Genomic DNA, 13568 nt, shown 5'->3' with positions numbered 1-13568 from the left:
TCTCAGTACTCCCTGACTCTGGAACTTCCAAGATTGACCGTCAGCTTTCCTCCCCAACTGACTAGTGTTGAGGCATCGTGCACTGTTCATCCATTTTTGTTTTTCTGTTTCTTTGTTGTTCTATTTCAGTGTTTTTATTGCTGTTTGTTTTTCTATTCTTTTGTTCTTTTATTGACCCGAGTGAGGTGTTGAGTCTTTGGATCGGACGCAATCCGAGACAAGAGCTATTCGAGAGTAGTGGGCGATGTTACGGCTGGTGATAATATACAACCAGTGCTCGCGCGTAGGTGCTACCTCTGTAGTGAAGGCTATTTGTGTCCATGTATGAGCTGGGTACTCGTGCCGTCAGGGCTCAAGATGCCGATGTTGTGGTGGGCATGACGTCCAAAGTCACATTGGTTCTTGTAGTTCTGTAGTTTAGTTGTTAGTTAGTAGTTGTTAATTGTTAATATGTTTTATTTGTATTTTTTTTGTTATTTTAGTATTTAATAAAATAGAAATAGGCTATTGGATTTAGTATCTATAGCAAGGTCCCGTACTTTTCCTCCATGAGAGAATAGAGGGGTCTTTAAGTTCTGTTTACAAAACACTTTCTCTGTTAGGAGAGAGTTTGTTGAGAAGTTAAGACAATGTTCGCTACAAAAGAATTTATGTGTAGAGAAGCTCCAGAGTTGATGCGTAGTTTGGCTTGTAATCTAAATTTTTTCATGTATTAATAAGTCACTGTTGTAATTTCGATTCATTAATGAAATGAGTTGTTTTCATAAAAAAAAAACTACTAAAAAAAAATTAAAATATTAGAACGATAATTTTTTAAAGTACATTGGAGAGATTAAATAGTATTTTCTTATTGTTAAATTTGGTGTGTTGTGTGTTGACACTGTTTATTGTGTGATTTCTTTTAATTATTATATAGTATTTTACATGAAAATTAAATATAGAATAATGTTATATACAATTATAGAGTGTATTCATTTTGAAAAAGAGTAGAATCGTCTATTAAAATATTTATTTATTTTTATATAAGTCTCGTATTTATTTATTTTTTTAAAATTAATTATATGATACTTACACACGATTGTAACTATTATTTCTCATAAATATATAAATAATTTTTCTTTCCCTTACAAAACAGCGTAGCATAAAAGATGTGCATTCGCACCGATCCATAGAATGACTGAATCGACAGATAGAAAACCGACCATCTAACGCACTATGGGTTGGAAAATCAACGCAACCATTTTAATAATATTTGTACAACAATCTGAATCGTTCTTATCAATTTTTTTCTCGAGTTGAACGGTTTAATTTTTACAACAATAATATGAATAATGAATGAGGATGATGATAGATTTTGGAGAGAGAAATGTTGTGTGCATACTCCAACCTAGAACAAATTTGTTCGTTGCAATTGTAGCAGGTGGCCTACCGCTGTTGACATTGTAAGCCATGGCCCACAGGCCGGCCCCGCACCACACCCAGTCAAATAAAGCTTCCTCTTTCTTTTCATTTTACATATAAAGAAACTTCTACGATCTATCACCAGCTACGCGTTTTCCGCATTCCAGACATATCTATATTACCCTCCTAAAGCACAAAGCTTTTCGTTCCTTTTCCTTTTCTCTGTTTGAAATCTCCCCAGTGAAAAATTACGAAGCTTTTGTCATAATCTTCAGCCCATTCATCTCTCTCTCTCTCTCTCTCATCAAACGGCACGGAAGATTTTCCCTTTCCGGCTTCTGAAAGAAATGTGTCCCATGAGGTTCATCTTGGTGTTTTTCTCGGCACTCCTAGCTGCATATTTTGCATGGAGGACAGTTCATTCTTCGCCCCAGACGGACAAGATTTTAGAGGACATTACACTTGACAAAACGTCAACGATAGATAAACCAGAATTTAATCTTAAAAAGGTATACCATTCGTTTGGTTTTTTGTTTTTCTGTTTTTTAAATTTTCAACATGCTTTTATGTTTTTTGTTCGTTCATTATTGTGCTGCTTTTCTTTTTTGTTTCTTTGCCCTGACTTTGATGTTCTTCAACTTCAGACGATTCAAGAATGCTTCTGGGTGTTCGTTGACATGGCCAGCGGGAGGTACCTATGGAGGAATCTGAGGAAGGATGAGCAAGTTAAGAGCTGCTAGAACTTTATCATGGAACTAATTTCAGGCTCATCTCTGTAATCTATTAGTACAGCACTAGAGAAATATGTCATTAATTTTCGGCGGACGGAGGATGGGATATAAGGGCGTAGCACTGTAGCAGTGTAGACCTCGTACAATTCTGCAAATACGAAAATGTCTTCTTTTTTTTCGGTCCTCAAGTGTCGAACTTTATATTTTCAAATGCATCTACGCTTTCGAAGCCTGAAGTCCGTAATACAAAAACTGGAAAAACCAAAGATCTAAACAGAATCCAACATCTTGATCCAAAAAGTATCAGTGTCCAGTCTGCAATTTCTGCACCTTCTATTTGTCAAACCAGTTCCAACTGGATTTTTATATCCAATGGGAGAGGAAATATACAATTAACAACTCTCAGAACACGATAACAGAAACAGCTTATGTACGCAGCCACTTTCTAAAGAACAAAATTTACAGAAACTAAGAATTCTTTTTACAGAAGATGAAGTAGCAGTTGGCAGCTTTAGTTTAATTCGACCTGTAGCTTAATAGACATGTACAGAAGAGTGAGAAGAGCACCCTGTGGAAGTGGTGCATACCTTGCCAGACTGGAGGCTACCCACATGGCTACCACCACCAGAGCAACTATGCTGCTGCTGGTTTTTCCACAAACCCAACTTGCAAAAGAGAGGCACAAAGTCAGCAAAACACCACCACTCCCGCCCAAAATCCATGCAATTACATAACCAATCTTATACCCTGCATCCAGCTTCCTATCAAACATGGCCATGAGGCTACTAAAGGTGAGAGACCATCTAGAACCAAAGGTTCGCAGAATAAATATAGATATAAAGGCAGATCTAAGCACATCGGTGAAGGGTCCTTTCTCTTGATCCACAATTCCTTCTTCAGACATCTCATCCGAATCATCATAGGAGGGATTCTCCTCAGTGATGTTAGAGCTATGGCGCTCCCAATATCTCTCATGTCGCATTTTTAACCTCACTTCAGCCCACCTATAAATCCTTGCCCTGTCTTCACATTCAGGCCTATGGTTCCATTTTCCTCTATCTCGCCTGTCAGTGTCTTCTTGCAATTTGAGGTCTCGGTCATAATGAGTCCTTGTTGCTTCATTAGATAAAACCTTTAGCAGAGGATAGAGGATGCAGGTATATTATCATTAGATTTGGGAAATTAAGGTAATAAAAGAGTTTAGGAAAGAGGGAAGTGCGCTATTTGAAGGTGGAAGTAATTGGTAAAGACGCTGCACTACAGCCAAGTTTATAGCAATAGGGAGTCAGTATTTTTATTTCTTTCGATAGGTGATATGGAGTAACAGGTAGTAAGATCTTTCCAACACCATCAAGAACTTGGTTACTCATTCCAGAAAATATCTTAATTGTAAAACAATCAATCAAAATTTCAAAATTCAAAGGTTTCTTAGCTGTTTACACCATCTCTTCTCTTCCAGTCAAAAAAAAGTACGAACTGGTCAAATTAAAATTAAAAACAAAAAAGAGTTTTCTACACTGTTTGCACAAACCAGCAGTTGTTTCTATACACCAGTGAAAAAAATTTTGAGATTGAAACAAGTCAAAAATTTCCCCTACACTTAAGAAATATTTGCATGCAGTAGAGATAAGAAGTTGGAGTGAACAACAGATCAAAAAGATTTTTAGAATAAAACAGTTAATGTAAATCACAAAACGAAAAGATGACTTAAGGATTGCTCACTTCATATGCATGACGGATTCTCTTGAATACCTCACCAGATTGCAAATCTTTGCTAACATCGGGATGATACTGTAATTAAATCAGACAAATACATAAATTAAACCAACGTTTGGTGTCTCACTAATACTGTTCACAAAAGGTATTAGTTTATCAGAGTGAAACTTCCCAACTACAGAAGATCCAGCAGAAAAACGTACCTTAGAATAATTCTGCAAATCTATAATATGATCTTTTTTTGATAGGTAGGAATTTTCTTTTTTCAAAGGAAAAACATATATATAATGAGCATCAGGGAGACATGCGAGAATGTTTGAGACAACACAAAGTGCAAGGGAATTAGGCCCAAATAATCGACATCAAGGCAGCATGCACAAAGGTGTCCCTGATACCATCAGGGCCACATGGAGGCATAAGACATGAAATTATGCACTAAATAAACATGTTCATCTATCATTTATCATAAAAGTCACAAGCATTAAGCATGTAATGTTTTACAAGGAAAAAAAAAGACATGGAACCCAGAGATATTATGGATGAACAAACATATGCTGGTAGAAACTCCCTGTATTCTGGAGAAGCAGGTCTAATTAACTGTTGGGCTTGTTTGGGTAACTTATCTCATATCATCTCAAAATTTCTCATAATTTCCTTATCATATATCACTCAAACACAAACACTTTATAATTTTAAATCTTCAAATTTTTTATCTAATCATTACCTAATCATTTCAACTTTCCCAAATTTCCAAATAAAACATAAAATAATACAATTTTTTTTTCAAATTTTAAAATAAAAATAATATTAAAAAAATAATATTATAACAATATTTTAACTTTATGATATTTTAATTCAACTTTTTCTCTCTCTTATCCCAAAACTTAATAAAACATCGTAACTCAAACTATTTCACAAACCATTTTACAACAGTTCACAGAGTTCTCATCTTATCTCATTCTCCAAACATCGTAAACTATACCATATTCAATACATTCTAAATTAGAGCTCCACTATTTACCGTCTAAACAGGGTAAATTCTTAGACACAGCAGATAAGATTGATACTACATACAAAAGCATGGAGAACATAAACATCACAAAAATAATTTACTGACCACAAAAGCTAATTCACCAAGCACTAGTAATTTGGCGCGCATCCTTGATGTCATAGGGGTAAAACACCCATTTTATTCTGTGAAATTGCGAATGCTTCCTAGGAAAATTTAACTAAAACCAACCAGAGCAATATCTTATTAGGGTGATTGAAACCCCAAACTATATATGCATAAACCCAGGGGCCAGAACCTTATTTTGCCTTCTTTAGTTATTTTACAAAAGTGAATTTTTCTCTCATTTTCACCCTCATCCTTACAAAATTAGAACTATTGACATGAAAATTTAGGGGAGGGGGGTAATCAAAAGAGATACTGCTTAGAAGTACTATATGTATATTGTAAAAGGTAATCTTTTGTGAATATATAGCTTTATGAGAGACAACAAAACAGTTACTTCTATAAACTAACCATTCACCAACTGGGCGCAGCACCTAGTTTGATGTTTGCCAACTGCCAGAGGATTTTAGAAAATCCCATATAGACGGGTGAGTTGTATGTACCATGTACCAAAGATGATGTAGCTTTTAGTCTTGTAATGAAGTAATATTCTTTAAGCCACCAAAAATCCCAATTTAAAAAAAAAATTCTATTATATGTGGCAAGTACTGTAGAATCCTAACCAATCTTTCATTTTGCTACAGATTCCCGGCAACCAAACAGAATATAAATAAACAGTACCTTACGGGCGAGAAGGCGGTAAGCTCGTTTGACGTGAGCAAAAGAGGCGTTCCGCGGGAGACCGAGAACAGCGTAGTGGTCGAGATGGGCGGCCGATGGGGAGGAAGAGAAAACGAGTGGGAGCCAGCGGGGGAGGCTAGGTTGGGGTCGGGTGGAGGTGGATGGAGAGGCGGCAAGATGAGTGGAATGGAAGGCGGAGGAGAAGGAAAGGGCAGTGTATGAGGAAGAGGAACCGTTGATCGGGGAGAGTCCCACTCCCACCATAAGGAGTTGAGCCTGCATAATTTTTGGGTATGTGTTGTTGTAACTGTTGATCAATGCATGTTTTGTTTTTGTGCTTCTGCTTTTCCAACGGCACCCACTTTTTCTCTTCTTCTACGTTGTGTTGTTTATTGTTGTGGGTCTCTCTCTCTCTCTCCTTGCTCTGAGGATGAGGATGAGAATGGTGCGGAGGAAGTGAGGAGAAGGGCTAGTTTCACTGTTGTCTGCTGTTTCTGTCAAGGTAAGGGATGAATCATGAGGGGAGGAAGGATTGGGTTGGCCTTTTTTTTTTATGTTAGTTAAGTGAATTGGGCCTGCCGTGGTCTGGCCTGCACCAGATTTTTTTTTTCCTCCTTCTCCCATTGTATTTAATGTTATCCTTTTTAATTTCCGGTTCAAAAAAGCATTATAATTTTAATTAATGTATAAAAAATACTGACATGACATACACGTGATTAAAAGATCCGCCACTCAAAACTATTTAAAGAATTACGAGAAAATGATAAAATAATTGGATTAAGATTTCATGAATCTGTTTTGAACATTTTCTTATCTCTTCTTTTAGGCAGGCCATCAAGGGAACGCCATCAATCAAGCTTCGAATACCTTTCCCTAGATGTGCAGAAATTTTTATATGTAATTACTAAGAGTTAATACTGCAAGGGTGTTAATTCCACAGCAGTTATCGGTATACGCAATGCTAACAAATCAACAGAACATGTCTTTCGATAATACCTTCATGTATAGAAATTTTGCATTGAACACGCATATTGTCTCTAACAAAAGATAATTCGTTATAAAGGTTGTGCCAATATTAAACATGGCTTCCTTGTTATTAGAGGGATTTTAACTTCTCCGCAAATTAATTCCCTCAAGGGATGTAAAAATGCTTTGAGCTGCCAAGCCTCAAACTGGTTGATCTGATCAGATACATTTTTAGCTTATTTTGGACACCGTGCAGCACATCACAATTGCCTTCTCTGTGGACGCGGGCGAATTCAAAACTAGGGAAAACATGTTCTTGTGGAAACAAGGGACAAAGCAACTGGGTAAAAAACATGCGAACAAAAGAGCATTCTTTTGTTCTGTCCTTTTTGTGAGAGTGTATGAGGAATAACATGCATGTGAAGAAGCCCAATCGCAGTCGAGTGTGTGTATGCATAAAGGACAATATGATAGCGTTTATAAATCCCAACACTAGTTAGTTTCAGTCTTAATTGGTTTCTCGACTCGATCACGCATTGGATGCGTCTGAAGGGTTTAGAATTCAACTTTGCCAACATTTCACCATAGAAAGCGAGGTTCTAATTTGCCAGTACCGACGTTAAAGCTCCATGCAAAAATATAGCTCAAGTATAGCATCGGCTTCAACGTCATTCTTGAATTCTTACCCAAGTGAATCATCGGCCGAGCATTATGGGTTTTTACGTACCCATCACAAATAGGTGAAATTAATGTATCCAACCACAAATAAATAAGCCAAAGTTGGGACTCTTTTCCTCATCATCGTGCCTTATATAGCCCTCGCTCCTCGCAGTTTGATCTTAATATTTCAATTCCTTGTTCCAACACTCCAGAAGAGAAAAACTCATCCTTTAAAAATTTCAATTGGCAAGTGTTATTTTCACCCAACAGGGCGAAGAGAGGAGATCTGACCAAGACTATATATCAATATGGAAACCAAAATACAAAAATACAAAGTGATTTCTCAGCTATAGATCAGAATTTTTCGTGTCAACAGAAACGCCTTCCATCCACCCTTAAGGTACCAAAAAACAAAACATCTGTTAAGTTAGCCACACGCCACTGTTACCTCCAAGCGAGCTTCTAAAAATTTCCAAAGGAAAGTGCCTCTGCGACTGCAAATCCATCGTACGCATCTCTCATTCTGAATCGCTGTCCATACTCCCCATGGCCTTCAATCCTCTTGGTCTCTGCATCGCATACCCAAAAGAAAAGGGAAAAAAACCAAAACACGTCAAATACCAAAAATATATGCTGGAAAATATATAAATTCAAGTATCGAGCAAGGACCAATCAAGTACCTTCTTAGAATTCTTCTTCTCTCTAACTTCATATCTCTCATGGCACATATCAGTCAGCCATGCCCCAGGACTCACCAACTGCCACCAACTCGACCGAAAAAGGAAAACAAAAAACAAAATCAAAACCAATACGAACCATATAAGACTCAACCCAAATCAGGGAGTTACATGAGACCAAATCTCATAATATTTTTTTTTTTTCCTTTCAGCTAATACATGATTATGGGAAAAAACAAAAAGACTTACAAGTACACTTCTTTGGATGATCTTGGCCCTCTTCTTAGGCCTCTGTGGAGGCTTACAACCCTTCATAGCCATAAAATCCTCCTCTTTCTCTTTGCTCGACAGAGTGATACACAGCTTTGGCAAAGCCAACCCTCTCTCTTCTCCAATCCCATTATTATTCAGATCCACCGATACCTTCCCATTTTCCTCCACAATCACTGACCCTCTCGTGCTATAATACCTCTCCTTCTCCAGCAACGCCGATTTCCGCAGCGTACTTCCCTCCGTACTCCTGCAACCAAATATCCGAAAAATACGCCCTTTTATTAAATATTTCCTTGTTCCGGGAAAGTAATTCTTTCTGCCCTGTTCGCTAGATGAGATGGGACGATTTCCTGGGGGAAAAGGCGGGGGTGCATATATTACACAGTTAAGGAATCAAAGTATTTTCTTTTGCTTTCTCAGCATTCAAACAGCACCCTACCAACCTGGAGAGCCGATTGGGCTGAAGATGGAAGCTTTTCTTCTCAGAAGCAAAGCTAGATGTGATTTTCCTCCGTATTCCACCATTTAGTCTAGCAGATATTTCATGGTCTTTGACTCTCACGCATCTGACTCGCTTTCTATTTCCCCACTGTAAGAAAAGTTCAGGTTCTAAGGGTTTACACGTTGTCTGATTCCTCTCCCCTGTCTCCATACCTGCCACGAAAAAGATAAGAGACGTGAATTTTATTTCTTGTCAACGCCAAGTGACTCTTCCTTATCAACTCAGAAATCCCAGAAGCAAAAACCAAAGAAAGAAGAATTTTAGAGACAGCAGATGCTGGATTTCCTCCTAAACTAAGGAGCAAAGATAAAACTGACTAAAAGAAAAATGAAGAAAGGAGAAGAAAAATTAGGTTTTATTTTCTTCGGCTGAATCAAATAGCACATAAGTGACACAAGTGGAAAATATTAGACGAAGATGAAAGGATCAGAGTAGGTATTTGGATAAAACCAAGTTTCCCTTGAATGCTCTGAAAAAACGTCCGGGTAGAGGAAAGTCAAAGATACAGATTTGCAAGTTGAAGAAAATGGTCTCCGACCTCAAGAATTCTGACTACAACGAAGAAACCGAAGAAGATCTTTCTCAAACTACCCAACAAATTAAAAGATTTGCTGCTCCAGGCACAAAGAAGGGATTCTGTTACAAACAAGCCAAATGACGAAGAGAAAGTTTTACAATGATATAAATTCATGCAAGAGAATCAAATAGACTTCGTGATATCAGATTTACCTCGGGGTAACAGAAAAAAAATCACCAAAACAAAAGAGATCCCAGATCCTTCTCTCTTTCTCTCTATAAATCTAGAGTAATTGAAATTACTTTTGCCCGCGTTGTGAGAGGCTCTTGTTGTTATGGGTTTTACGGGTTGGACTTCTTTTCGCCTGTTAAAGTTCTGTTCTGTGTGTGGATTCTTCTTCTTCTGCTCCTTCTTCTTGTTCCTTATACCACCTCTCTCTCTCTCTTTCTCTCTCTCTCATCTCTATCCATGCTTCTTTCAGTCCCAGACTCCCAGTGAGAAAAAAAAAAAACCAAAACAAGATTGGAAATGGACGGTGAGATGACTCCTGTTCGCCCTCTTAAATTTCATCAATTGGGTCACTACAGAATAAATTGCGTTGTTTGTTTTTTCAGAAAACTACCTTTCCCAGACGCGCATAGATTCAATTAGACAGAAATATAGTTATTCGAATTCTATAATTGTATATAAAGTCTGCTAGATATCGTCGAAGGTCACATATTTATTTAATTTTTTATAAAAAATTACGCTAAATTTACACACCATTTACACACCATAAAACTATAAATACAATTTCTCATATATAAAATCAACATACTTGTTAAATATTTAAGGTTATTTATAATTATAGAGTTATATATAAATACCCACCCATGGGTAGCCTAAGACTTCGTTTAGAATTTAAAATCATCTCAACTCATCATTATAACTTTTTTAAATTCCAACACAAAATATAATAAATAATTTAACTTTTTTAAATTCTAAAATAATAATAATATTAAAAAAATAATATTTTAACAATATTTTATCATCTCAACTCAACTCAACTCAGTTCAACATTCAAACGCAGCCTAAGTGGTAAGGGTGAACTTGTGTACATGCGCCTCATGTCACAAGTTCGATTCTCCTTGGAATCAAACTGCGATTTAAGTGGGAGACCATGGAGGTGGGTTGTTGTGCTAGTTTCTCCAGGTGTGTCAGTTCCATGGGTAAGTTCTAAAGACTTTGCCATGGGTGATTTCTCCATTATAAATATATATCAGTTTTTCTAAAAACAGTCGGCTGCGTGCAATTGCCGTGCAATCTAGGTGTGAAAACCGATACAGTCGATTCGATTTCGGTCCAAAACCGACACTTCATTTGTCTGCTTAGAACCTACCGATAAATTGGGGGAAAACCAATGGGATCGATTTTGGCTTGTTTCCGATTGGTGCGTCGGGCTAGGAGTGGGGTTCGAAGGTTTCAACTTTCAGGAATTGGAAGATTAATCGAGAAGAATAAGAAGAGGGAGGGGAGGGGGGTTTGCCATGGGTGATTTCTCCATCATAAATATATATCAGTTCTTCTACAGATACTCGGTTGCGTGCAACTACTGTGTAATCTAGGGGCGAAAATTGACACAATCAGTTCGATTTCGGCCCAAAACCGACACTGAACCGACACTTCATTTGTCTGCTTAGAACTAGTCCATAAAAGGGGGGAAACCAGTGGGAGCAGTTTTGGCCAGTTTTCGGTTGGTTGTGGGGGCGCGATGAGACATTCACAATTTCACAGTGTGCTACTACGTGAGAGAGAGAGAGAGAGAGAGAGAGAGAGAGAGAGAGAGAGAGAGAGAGAGAGAGAGAGAGAGAGGATATCGAAATGAAGGGGGGAGGGGGAGCTGATACTACCATAGAGACGTGCGGCGGTGAGGGGCTGCTGGGCAGCGGGGCTAGGGGTGGGGTTCGAATTTCAACTTTCAGGAACTGGGAGATTAATCGGGAAGAAGAAGACGAGGGAAGGAAGGGGAGGGGAGGGGGGTTATTAAAACCCTAGGTTAAAACGGAATCGTTTGGCTTATTTAAGTGAAACGACATATTTTTCTCTACGTATAATATAAAAAATATATATTTATAATCGACAGGTTCAGCGGTTTGAACCATGTTTAAACCGGGACCGAACCAATCGACATTGATTTTCACACATTTCTACCACCAGTCGACCAGTTCTCTATCGGTTCATATTTGTCATGGCTAGTTTCCTCGGTTCCTGTACACCCTTAGTGCAATCTACTGACGTGCAGAAGTCACATCAGTCGATTTTTAAAAAGATTAAGAAATAAAACACGAAAAGAAATACATAGATGCATACAACATCTTCCCCTTCTTAGAAGTTAGAAATTTTTTGTTTAAGCTTCTCTTCGTATCGGTTTCGTTTTGAGTTTTGCTTCGTTAGAGCTTCTCTTCGTTTTGCATTTGAGTTTGAGCTTCTCTTCGTGGGTTCTTTCAAAGATTGGTGAAAAGAGCTGAATCTTGGTTTAATGAAATTTTTTTGAAGGATTTACATAGATCTGTGCAAATTAAATTGTTTACTATTTGAATTTTGCATTTAAGTTGGAGCTTCTCTTCGTCAGCTCTTCTAGAGAATCTTGCATCCTGGAAAAGAAAGAAAAGGCAAAAAGCTTTGAATTTGCTTAAGTCCTAATCAAACTCACAAAGCAAAAAGTAAAAAACCGAAAACAAAAGAAACTTCCAAGAATAATTGACGAAATCTTAAACTCTACGCTCTAAGACTGCGTTTGAATGTTGAGCTGAACTGAGTTAAGTTGAGTTCTTTATAAATAGTAGTGAGTTGAGATGGTGAAGTGAGTTTTGTGGAGCCCACTTAACATGAGTTTAGATATGTTTGGATATTAAAATGATTTTATATATTTATGAAAAGTTGAAAAATGTATGAGATCCACCAATGATTGAAAAGTTGTTGTAATGATTGAATAATTAATTTATTAAATATTTTACTAATAAATAACATAAATCAAACATAGATTCCCTCAATGCATGTAAAAAAATAATTCCCCACTACTTTTTGTATGCAAATTTTTTTCTTACTCCAAATTTATAAAAACAAAATAAAATAATTGTCAATAAAATACAACAATATCATGTCCACATTTTATTCTATTATTTATTTACATATTGTTTAATTAGTAGTAAAAAAATTGTAGACTCAGTGGGAGGAAAAAAAAAAAAAACTCACCCACTTGTGCAATATAGATATTAGAGTTGTAGGTAATTTGGTCCGGACCAGCAAAACCGATTGGACCAACTTTTTGGTCTGGACTGGACCGGACCGAATTATGGACCGGTTGGTCTCGATCTGAAAATATGTGAACTGATGACATTCGGTCAAGTCTCAGGGTCTACAAACTTTTGACCGGACCGAACCAAATTGAATCGAACCCCTATTTATATTTTTTAAAAATATTTTAATAATTTAATATATTATTTTATATAGTAATTATGTACGTTAATGATGTAATTTTTATCTAATTAATTATTATTGACCATATAAAATATAAAATAATATATGCTATCAATTAATAATAAATCATAAATCATGTGATAATTTATGTTATTATATGTAAATAGTTAATACATCATACATTTATACATACTCTATTATTTACACTTAATTAAAATAATTAGGTAATTTTTTTTTAAAAATACCTAAGTTGCAAGTATGAATAATTTATGTATAATGAAATTACTTAATATTCACTAACATTAGCTCGAGCAGGATGTCGAGCGCAGCTCGAGCGAACACTTGGGTTTATGTCTTGCTTGAGCCCACTGTTACGTGAGACTCGAGTGAAGTCACGTGTTGAGCTTTGCTCAAGCTTACTATCAAGTGCACTTTGAGCGAACTCATGGTTAGATCTTCACTTGAGCGTTAGGTCGAGCGACAGTCAAGCCAACTCATTGTTTCTTGATTTTTTAGCTCCAAAACCAATCTCCACCCCAACAATTAATAATTATGTATACTAAAGAGTAAATTCTAAGTTAGTAAGTAGTAACTATCAACATCATAAATATAATTATAATAAAATATTTTTTTAATGAGTTAGTTATATAATCCATATTAATAATTCACTTAATTTTAATTTAGTAATTGAAGAGCTAAAGTTGAACCTGATTCCTTGTAGTTGAAAGAGCTCTTTCCAAAAGTTGCTGATGAAGGTGGGGTCTCGATCACAGACAATGGAAGTAGGGAGCCCTTGCAGTTTGAACACATTTTCAAAAAAAACTTGGGCCATCATTGCCGCTGTCAATGGGTGTTTCAGAGGCACAAAATG

The 13568-nt window shown here is 36.7% G+C and overlaps 3 protein-coding genes across 6 annotated transcripts; 1 reads left to right on the top strand and 2 right to left on the bottom strand.

Annotated features, from left to right (window-relative positions):
• The first annotated feature begins 1541 nt into the window (after positions 1 to 1541).
• On the top strand, positions 1542 to 2315 carry LOC121267872. Its single transcript, XM_041171969.1, has 2 exons — positions 1542 to 1910; positions 2046 to 2315. Exons 1-2 carry the CDS (start codon positions 1749 to 1751, stop codon positions 2139 to 2141), a joined length of 258 nt encoding a protein of 85 aa, XP_041027903.1. The 5' UTR covers positions 1542 to 1748; the 3' UTR covers positions 2142 to 2315.
• An 87-nt stretch (positions 2316 to 2402) lies between these two features.
• Positions 2403 to 6156, bottom strand: LOC121267871. 2 transcript variants are annotated; one of them, XM_041171967.1, is made up of 3 exons: positions 5644 to 6156; positions 3855 to 3923; positions 2403 to 3264 (listed from the first exon to the last, which is right to left on the bottom strand). In XM_041171967.1, the coding sequence occupies exons 1-3, from the start codon at positions 5923 to 5925 to the stop codon at positions 2644 to 2646; spliced, it is 972 nt and encodes a 323-aa protein (XP_041027901.1). In that variant the 5' UTR covers positions 5926 to 6156; the 3' UTR covers positions 2403 to 2643. The 2 variants fall into 2 exon arrangements, with proteins under 2 accessions (XP_041027901.1, XP_041027902.1); XM_041171968.1 differs by lacking the exon at positions 3855 to 3923 and having other exon boundaries at positions 5644 to 6154.
• A 1342-nt stretch (positions 6157 to 7498) lies between these two features.
• LOC121268446 lies at positions 7499 to 9907 on the bottom strand. Of its 3 annotated transcripts, none has more exons than XM_041172734.1 (6): positions 9451 to 9907; positions 9260 to 9357; positions 8663 to 8873; positions 8196 to 8569; positions 7950 to 8027; positions 7499 to 7838 (listed from the first exon to the last, which is right to left on the bottom strand). In XM_041172734.1, the coding sequence occupies exons 3-6, from the start codon at positions 8742 to 8744 to the stop codon at positions 7788 to 7790; spliced, it is 585 nt and encodes a 194-aa protein (XP_041028668.1). In that variant the 5' UTR covers positions 8745 to 8873; positions 9260 to 9357; positions 9451 to 9907; the 3' UTR covers positions 7499 to 7787. The 3 variants fall into 3 exon arrangements, with proteins under 3 accessions (XP_041028668.1, XP_041028666.1, XP_041028665.1); XM_041172732.1 differs by having other exon boundaries at positions 8196 to 8466; positions 9451 to 9901; XM_041172731.1 differs by lacking the exon at positions 9260 to 9357 and having other exon boundaries at positions 8196 to 8466; positions 9451 to 9901.
• Positions 9908 to 13568: the final 3661 nt, after the last annotated feature.

This window comes from Juglans microcarpa x Juglans regia, chromosome 5S (assembly GCF_004785595.1).
Source record: "Juglans microcarpa x Juglans regia isolate MS1-56 chromosome 5S, Jm3101_v1.0, whole genome shotgun sequence".
Taxonomy (NCBI): Eukaryota; Viridiplantae; Streptophyta; class Magnoliopsida; order Fagales; family Juglandaceae; genus Juglans; species Juglans microcarpa x Juglans regia.
This window is presented reverse-complemented; position numbering and strand designations above follow the sequence as displayed.

What these genes read in the sequence shown, in the direction of transcription:
- LOC121267872 (XM_041171969.1), top strand. Translation starts at nt 1,749, where the DNA reads ATGTGTCCCATGAGGTTCATCTTGGTGTTTTTCTCGGCACTCCTAGCT. An exon ending in CAGAATTTAATCTTAAAAAG is followed by an intron (nt 1,911 to 2,045) that starts GTATACCATTCG and finishes CTTCAACTTCAG; the next exon opens with ACGATTCAAGAATGCTTCTG.
- LOC121268446 (XM_041172732.1), bottom strand. Translation starts at nt 8,871, where the DNA reads ATGGAGACAGGGGAGAGGAATCAGACAACGTGTAAACCCTTAGAACCT. An exon ending in TCATCCAAAGAAGTGTACTT is followed by an intron (nt 8,028 to 8,195) that starts GTAAGTCTTTTT and finishes AGTTGGTGGCAG; the next exon opens with TTGGTGAGTCCTGGGGCATG. An exon ending in AGAAGAAGAATTCTAAGAAG is followed by an intron (nt 7,839 to 7,949) that starts GTACTTGATTGG and finishes TATGCGATGCAG; the next exon opens with AGACCAAGAGGATTGAAGGC.
- LOC121267871 (XM_041171967.1), bottom strand. Translation starts at nt 5,925, where the DNA reads ATGCAGGCTCAACTCCTTATGGTGGGAGTGGGACTCTCCCCGATCAAC. An exon ending in ACCGCCTTCTCGCCCGTAAG is followed by an intron (nt 3,924 to 5,643) that starts GTACTGTTTATT and finishes ATTTAATTACAG; the next exon opens with TATCATCCCGATGTTAGCAA. An exon ending in GAATCCGTCATGCATATGAA is followed by an intron (nt 3,265 to 3,854) that starts GTGAGCAATCCT and finishes CCTCTGCTAAAG; the next exon opens with GTTTTATCTAATGAAGCAAC.